At 38.3% G+C, this 8,736-nt stretch overlaps 1 protein-coding gene across 1 annotated transcript; it reads right to left on the bottom strand.

The window, feature by feature from the left end:
- Positions 1 to 283: 283 nt before the first annotated feature.
- On the bottom strand, positions 284 to 7,471 carry DDX24 (DEAD-box helicase 24). The gene is made up of 4 exons (XM_015815700.1): positions 7,376 to 7,471; positions 6,277 to 6,465; positions 3,027 to 3,156; positions 284 to 653 (listed from the first exon to the last, which is right to left on the bottom strand). The coding sequence occupies exons 2-4, from the start codon at positions 6,289 to 6,291 to the stop codon at positions 424 to 426; spliced, it is 375 nt and encodes a 124-aa protein (XP_015671186.1). The 5' UTR covers positions 6,292 to 6,465; positions 7,376 to 7,471; the 3' UTR covers positions 284 to 423.
- Between the last annotated feature and the right edge of the window lie 1,265 nt (positions 7,472 to 8,736).

The following is an 8,736-nucleotide window of genomic DNA, read 5'->3' as shown; positions in this document are numbered from 1 at the left end:
TGAGTCCTTTAGTTCAGCACTAATAAGTCCCATTATTTTTTTCAATTATTTAAAAAAGCCCCAGGCTTCAATCAAGTATTCTAATATCTCATGAGATTTCAGTCTTCTTGCCTGAGACCTTGAAAGATAAGCCCAAAGTCTTTCAAGCTTTCACAATCTTGGAAGATCTGATACATTTTATATATCCTTGGGCTACTGTACTAGATTTTTTGATGGTGCCCAGCATATGAAAAACTTAGCAACTCCTGTTTTATGTATCCCCAGATGATATGGAAACAACAGTAGCAGATTATCATAATCATTTATTCAAGATAGGTATGTGCATGAAAGCAACTCTGAGTAAGTCATGTCTACAAAAGGGGAAAAGAAAATTTCTCTGTCTTTCATCTTCATATGTCCTGTCAATTATTTAACATATCACTATTATTGTTTCTTCTTTACCTTCTTCACTTGTACTTTTGATATAGCACTCAAGGCAGACTGAGAGTGCTGGCCTATGCAGTCAGATAGAATTAATTTCCCCGATTGGGTTGGGTATTTGGTTTTCATAAGACCTTTAAATGCTGGCTGACTGAGCAAGTGCTTTAGTTGCTTCTTCATTCCCTTCAGCATCTTCTGCTTCTCGCTCTCTTCTCGCTCAGTGAACTGGCCTCCTATAATTAAAAAAAAAACCAGAACACATAAAAATAAAAAGGCCAAGTTCATTACTGAAGTCACAATCTGAATGATTAAAAATATCCCAGCCCTCAACTAGAAACACACAACGTCCTTTCTAGTTATATATAACCAATATAAATTGGCAAGGCTGTAACTCAGGACTCAGGTGTATAATTACCTAATTTGACATCCTAGTTTCAATGTTCTCCATTCCTATTTAAAACAATCAGTAGGTTCTATTTGATGTTACTTCTAAGTATTTTCCTCGCTTAATTACAGGATGCCCAACACGCAATGGCAGGGCACGTACTTTTCATGTAGATGGCCTCTGGTTCAATCAAGCTTCTCTATCACAAAGATCTGTAGTAACATTCATGTGTCCCTTGTATCTATTCATTTGGGAAGAATCCAGAGCTAAGTCAGCTATCTATCTTAAAAGGCAGAGCATCATGTTTGAGAGATGGAGAGGGAGGAGCCGGGGGGGGGGGGAGAGACACCTCTCAGTTTCCAAGAGAACTGCAGGAGACTTCCAACTTTCCAGAAGATTGATGTTAATACCAGTATCAATGGAATGGCAGGCCTCTAAGGGGCAAAGTGTCTCCATTTCCAGCCACAAAATCTCATAAAATGGTCTAAATATCATGGTGCTGCAATTTGGTAACATAATTTTCATCCATTTCTTTCTCTCCCTCTCTGTATTAACAGTACAAATAGAAATAGTTTGCCTCCCAGAAACCTCCTGCTCCTGTTAGCGCACCCTTATTTTTGGAGAAAAAAGGATGAAATATTGCATTACTGAATATGGATTGTTTTGCCACTGAGTATTGGAAATGACAAGTCCTTGGTGGTCTCTGAATTTGGTTGTTTTCTTGCAAATGTTTCATTACCCAAACTACTTTTGGGTAATGAAATGTCTGCAAGAAAACAACCAAGCACAGAGAGCACCAAAGACCCCTCATTTCAACCTGAGTTACAAATATTTTCCTTTAATGTTGGTGATATGAGTTAAGTATTTTTGGCATCACCTGGCATGACAAAGTCCCAAATAGCGCAGTCCTGGAATGTGCTGGAATCTCTAGCATATATACACTATTGAAACAGTGACGTCTACGCTGGCTTGGGCATGTCGTGAGAATGGCTGATGGTCGGATTCCGAAAGATCTCCTGTATGGAGAACTAGTGCAGGGAAAGCGCCTCAGAGGCAGACCTGAGCTGCGATATAAGGATATTTGCAAAAGGGACCTAAAGCCCTTAGGAATGGACATTAACAGCTAAGAATCCTTGACCTCTGATCGTTCAGCCTGGAAGCTAAAGACTGAGCATGCCCTTCTCCAATTCGAAGAGACACTTGTGCGGCAGGCTGAGGCAATCCCGGAACCAGCAAAATCTGGGGGCTGGACAGGGGACAGATTGTATCTGCCCTCAGTGTGGAAGGGACTGCCATTCTCGAATTAGCCTTTTTAGCCACACCAGATGCTGTCTTAGGTCCTCTTTCCAGAGAACGATACCATAGTCTCTCGAGACTGAAGGATGCCAATGTATGAGTTAAGTGCTCTGAAGGGGTTTTAAATGGTGTGTGTGTGTCTTATGCAATGCATGTAGGTTGCCTCCCCATTATAAGAAAAAGGTGGGCAATTTCTGCCCTTGGTCACATCAAGCCCCCCACTCCAATAGTTTTGCTAGTATTGCTGGAGCTGCTGTCTGAAATGTAGTGATGTCACTTCTTGCCATTTTAAGGTAGGAAATGTATAAACATTTTAGTTTAAGTTCTAAAATAGCATGATGTTGTATTCTAATGTAGCTTTCCCCACCCCAAAACTCTTTCTAAAATAGGGTGTCAAACTGTCAGCCCATGGGCCGGTTTCATCATACCGAAGCCACACCCACCCCATTGCCAGCAATGCAAAAAAAGTTGCGATATGTCACGTGATGTGACGAGTTTGACACCCATGTTCTAAAAGAACACAGAAAGAGAAACAAAATGCGGATCCTGCCTAATTGCATGATATACTCAAACTTGCAATTATTTTTGCACTAACTGCAACATCTTAACTCCAGGATACAATCACCAAAAGCTGCTCATCTCATGAATACCTAAATTGCTCTTACCAAGTTGGAATGAAGCTTGTAGCTGAAAGCCTCCTCCTCGTCCCAAAACAGCTGAATTTATTTTAGATCAAAAGAGAGACCACGACAACATGGGCACTCTCTAGAATGGGAGCAAATGATATCACAGATTTTGCATAATTGGTAACCTGATTGTGATGCAACCAGCACTTTCGGGCATGTGGCTGTTCCTTATGAGTGCATCCTGGCTAAGAGAGAAGATTCTGGATACCTCCACAGCCTACACATTCATTCCTACTTGCCTATTAGCTCATCATCATCCAGATCAAGTTCAAGTGCTTCTGCAGCTTGCTGGAGCCATGAGTTTTGATGCTTGGCTCGGCTGTTGAAATACTCAATCTTCTCAATCTGTCTTGCCAAATTCACACGCTCCTGAAACGAAGAAAAGAAGGTTACTAAGCTATCAGGTTATGTACATGTGTAAATCATACAGGGACAGAAATCAGGCGCACAAGAAAAGCATCCTAAAGCCCAATAAAGGTGACTGAAATGATAGAATGGAAAAGCCAGACAGCACAACCTGCATAATTTGTAGCTTTTCTGTACTGTTATATAAAAGGAGTAAAATAGTAGTTTGCTTAGCTTTGTGGGTCTCAATTGTGTAATGATCTACCTTATGGGTAAAAGAACTAGCAAGGTGGAATATGAGACAGTCTGATATATCTTAATTTTACAACTACAGATCTATTATAAGGTATATATAGTATTACTAGCTGTACCCAGCCACGCGTTGCTGTGGCTCAGTCTGGTAAAGCGTGTGTTGCTTTTATGTCCAACAGATGGCGCTGCTTTTCAAAAAAGCATGTTTTACCTGTCACAGGTGTGACATCTATATAATATAGGTATATAAAAACGCGCGCGTATTCGAATGCAAGATTGTGTCAAAATTTCAAAGCAATCGGTGAAGAACTTTCAGAGAGTTAAGATTTTGAACAAACGAACATTTACATTTTTATTTATATAGATATAAGATATTATAGCAAGGATGTCAAACTGCCGGCTCGCAGGCTGGATGCGTCATGCTGAAACCGCACCCACCCCATTGCCGGCAATGGGAAAAAAGCTGCGATACGTCGCGACACATCATGTGACGTTGCGAATTTGACACCCCTGCATTATAGTATGCCTTATAATAGATCTTTAGTTGTAAAATTAAGATATATCAAGACTGTCCCATATTCTACTTTGCTAGTTCATATATAAAAGAAACCTATAAAAAGTCTTTGAGGGATGAAAGTCTAAATGATATATTTTTGTTTCAAAAGATAATTAAATGGTTACAGTTGTAAAGTATATGAAAAACAGGGAGATTTAGACCCAATGAAGTTGACTGCTAATCAATGCAGAATAGACTAAAAAGCTTCTTTATATCTTGATTGAATAAGTAAAGACAATGATGGTTTCTAGCTTAGAAAGCTTTTTACATGATAATTAGATCAATTCATGTTCTTCAATGATTATTTGCTGCAATACTTAACTGGAATCACCAGAAACTCTGAACCTTAGACATTAAGGATAAACAAATGCCATTAGCTTCTTATTCTCCATGTATATTATTTAAGTTTTTAGAAGCATATGCCTGGCCTGACCACTGCTGGAAAAGAATACTCTATATTATGGTTTTCAATGAGCATTATCAATGCAATGACACACAGTACTGTACTATGGTGACATGTCACAATAAACACCATAAAACATATGATTATGTAGTATTTTGACTATATTTTTCCATAAGGCCCTGATATTCCCATGTTAAATATTCACAACCCTAGTAGTTTGTGTGTGTGTGTCTGTAAGCATGTGTGTATTTGTATGGAATCAGGTAGCTTTCACACTGAATTAAATCAATAAACTCTTGGTATATGATATGGGATCACCACTTGGCAGTCAACTTTCTATTTCCACTAGAAGTGGGAAAGTCCACTATAATACTGAATCACAATAAAAAATACTACATTTTTGGAGATTGAAAATTTTCTAGCTAAAAGTTTTATTCCCACAATGAAATAGAATCTAAGAATCTATCTACATAGAGTACTTGAAAATCATATTTAAAGAGGGCTCATCAATAACAAAATAACAGTGTTGGAAGGGATCTTGGAGGTCTTCTAGTCCAACCCCCTGCTCAGGCAGGAAGCCCTATACCATTTCAGACAAATTGTTATCCAATCTCTTCTTAAAAACCTCCAGTGTTGGAGCACCCACAACTTCTGGAGGAAAACTGTTCCACTGATTAATTGTTCTAACTGTCAGGAAATTTCTCCTTAGTTGTAGGATGCTTCTCGAACTAAGGAGAAATTTCCTGACAGTTAGAACAATTAATCAGTGGAACAATTTGCCTCCAGAAGTTGTGAATGCTCCAACCCTGGAAGTTTTTAAGAAGAGACTGGACAACCATTTGTCTGCATAGTTGTGCAATGGAATGGCTGTTCCTTATCAAAATGAAATGAGGCACTGAGTAGGGTGTCACAAGATTCAGCCCCATGGACTCCACTCTTCAACTTTTTTACTGATTAATTTAAAAAAGACATGTAGAAACAGCTTATCAGATTTGCAGGTGACACAAAATTGGTGGGTAACTAATATTTCAGAAGAGAAAGATTAAACTATTGTGGCAGGGATCTGAAAATGATATATTGAGATGCCATTTTTTTTCTTAAGAATGTAAATCAAATGCACAGTATAAGATGTGAAATATTTTGGATGGTATTTGTATTTCTGAAAAAGATCTTGGTACAGAAGCTGAGTACCAACTGAATATGAGTCTGTAGAGGTAGTTCTCTACTTATAACCATTCATTTAGTGACTGATCAAAGTCACAATGGCACTGAAAAAAAATTCTTATGACTGTTTTCACATTTACAACTGTTGCAGCATCCCCATGGTCATGTGATCAAAATTCAGGCACTTAGCAACTGGCATGTATTCATGACAATTGTACTGCCTCAGGGTGATGTGATCACTATGTGTAACCTTCCCAGGCAGCATCAGACAAGCACGCTTCAATGAGAGAAGTCAGATTTGCTTAACATTTGCATGATTCACTTAACAACTGCAGTGACTTGCTTAACAACCATGGCAAAAAAAGTCGTAAAATGGGGTGCAACTCATTTAACAAATGCCTTGCTTAGAAACAGTTGTGGTGGTAAGTTTAAGACTAATGGTAGTGTAATGAGACGGTGCGTGAGCCAAGAAGCCAAAGACACCTTTGGTGTAGTATTTTAACAGATTTATACAACAAAGAATGAATCCAATGGTATGAGTTCTGGATTCTCTCTTACAATCTTAGGAGCAGATTCAGGACCACAGACTGCAGTCACCTCATGGAAGAACTCACAAAAAATAAACACCAAAACTACGTAACTGTTCCTATACACAAGTTCTCCAATTAAGTTCCCAAATTGAATTAAAATTACTTTTTAAGACCTCCATGAGCATGAAAAGTTATGCAATTAAAAGCATAGTTGATTCTAAAATAAAGATAAGTTTTACCTTGACTGCTGTCATGTATTTTGCCTCAATTGGAAAGAAAGGAAGCTCTTCGTCCTTCTTCAGTGTTTTATAAATCTTTTTAAAATTAATCAAGTCCTGGGGTCCAATCAGTAGTAAGCTCAGGCCCTCATTGGCAGCTCTGGCAGTCCTGCCACTTCTGTGAACATAAAGCTCGGAAGTACGGGGAACCTGGAACAGTATCAGAGATGCAACAGTTCCAAACAGAGAGGACAACACTTACATAAAAAGACAAGGCCGCAGAACCCTTTCCAGCAGGGTTGGATTACACCTGTTGTAATGTGACGGTCTGAGTAAGTTCACAGAGATGCAGAGCACCCAAGATCAAAACTTCTGACCCTGAAGAACTTCTCTACCAATTCTATGTAAACACTGAAAAGTCACAGAAATTAACACTGTGATACCAGTGGCTAGAATGACATAGATCGCTTTCTTTTCAGGAATATTTGTTTCTGGAAATTGCTGGGCAACTTCTGGATTGCCCCATTGGGAAGGCCTAGTAAAGGATAGGCCAATCTTATTTAGAATATCCCACCTTGGAAAGAGAATATTTTGTGTCTATCTAGTGCAGTGTTTCTCAACCTTGACAATTTTAAGGCATGTGGACTTCAACTCCCAGAATTCCACAGCCAGCATTGCTGGCTGTGGAATTCTGGGAGTTGAAGTCCACATGCCTTAAAATTGTCAAGGTTGAGAAATGCTGATTTCTAGTGTGAAGCTCTTGTTCCGATATGAAGAGGGTTAGGAAGCTATTATTATGGCAATGGAATACAAAGGGAATACAAAGTGGCTAAGTCTATCACCTGAAGATGCTTGAACATTTAAAAGATGTATGTGAAGAGAAAATGCTATGGGCAGCAACATCAAACTTCACTGCCTGTCTTCCTACATAGCAATGCCTCAGCTCTCAGAGATCAAAAAGATCCTCTATCAAATAATAGTCTAGCTTATGCATCAAATAATCTTCCTTTTGCCATGTTAAAACTCATGAAGAGACCATAAAACCCATCTGGCCTTTTAAAAATTGCATAAAACATAACTGCAAGCAATAGCTGGAGAGAGAGACATTTTGTTTTGGTACCTGGTAATGTATGACATGCTGTACATAAGGAATATCAAGACCACGAGCAGCTACATCTGTTGTCAACAGGGGACAGCTGAAATTACAGAAGGACAGCAGCAGTTTAATTAAACAGAACCGAGGGGGGGGACCTCTTTACAATGTTCTCCTCCACACTCTACCAGATGGCCAGGTGGGTTGACCCAGCAAAATAGAATCTGTGAATATGTCACAAGATAAAGAGATTAAATTAGAGCATAGTGGACCAAGACAGGCAGAAGATAATCTAATAGTATATGAACTGTTTTAAAAACTTTGATTGGATTCTTCTATAATGTTGTGTTAAAACGTATTTCCTTAGTCTTTATGGCTTAATGCATATGCTGATTTCTAACATTTTTTGAATCACAATTATATTTAAAGAGATGATGCAAAAAAAAAAAAGTCTCTTGTACCTTGCCCTCCCTCAACCACGCATGGCCTGGTAGCTGGATCCTTGCTTCCTTTTCAAAACTACAATTCCCATTCTCCCTAGCCACTATGCTTATTGAATAGAATTCAATGTATCTAGAGGTGACAATATTAGGAAACGTTGACCTATCTTTTTACCCTGACCCATTTCACAATAAAGACAGGTCTAAATATGCACATTATCCATAAACCTCCAGATAGTGTCAACTTTCAATAAGAGCAGATAATCATAGAGAGACATGATAAAGAAAGAGAAATGATCAAATCGGAAAATTCACTGGGCACATGCTTGTATATCAGAAGGGGACGTGTGTTGGAAATGAGAAATCTGAAAATAGTAAATAAAAAAACAAATAAAAAACAAACCCTAGGGTGAGCTGGAAATCTGGATCCTCTTTTTTAACAGTTTTTTTCCCAGTCTCCATTACACTAGTATCATATACAAAAACACTTGGGGGTTTGTTAATTGAACAGGAAGGCTTGTGTTTAACATATTAGCCAAATTCTGCTGTCAAATGACTTAACCAAAATATTTGCGAAAAAATTAAAATTTAGTGGCTCAACACTACAGCTCCTAATAGTAAAACTACTCTAGACTGTGAAGATGAATTTAAAAGTACACAAGGAATCCTGGGCCGGCTGAGGCAAGACCATAAAAAGGAAGATTCCCTGTCAGTTTATGCAACGGATTAAACTTTAGTTTAACTTGTTTTCTTAACTAGAAAAAGCAGGAAAAAAACAAAGCAAATAAATCAGTCAATTTTGATTAATGGATATAATTCATTCATAATGTAGTAGTATATTCAGGTTTAGAAAAGTAAAGTCTTTGGTGAGTAAAATTCAATTCCTGGTAACTCCACAGCGACATCCTTCTAGTTTCCTTAGCAACAGAACAAAATTGGTTTTGCCAC

This window comes from Protobothrops mucrosquamatus, unplaced genomic scaffold, assembly GCF_001527695.2.
Source record: "Protobothrops mucrosquamatus isolate PMUCROS unplaced genomic scaffold, P.Mucros_1.0 scaffold368, whole genome shotgun sequence".
NCBI classification, from domain to species: Eukaryota; Metazoa; Chordata; class Lepidosauria; order Squamata; family Viperidae; genus Protobothrops; species Protobothrops mucrosquamatus.
Note: the sequence above shows the minus strand (reverse complement) of the source record. Positions and strands in the feature narration are given on the sequence as shown.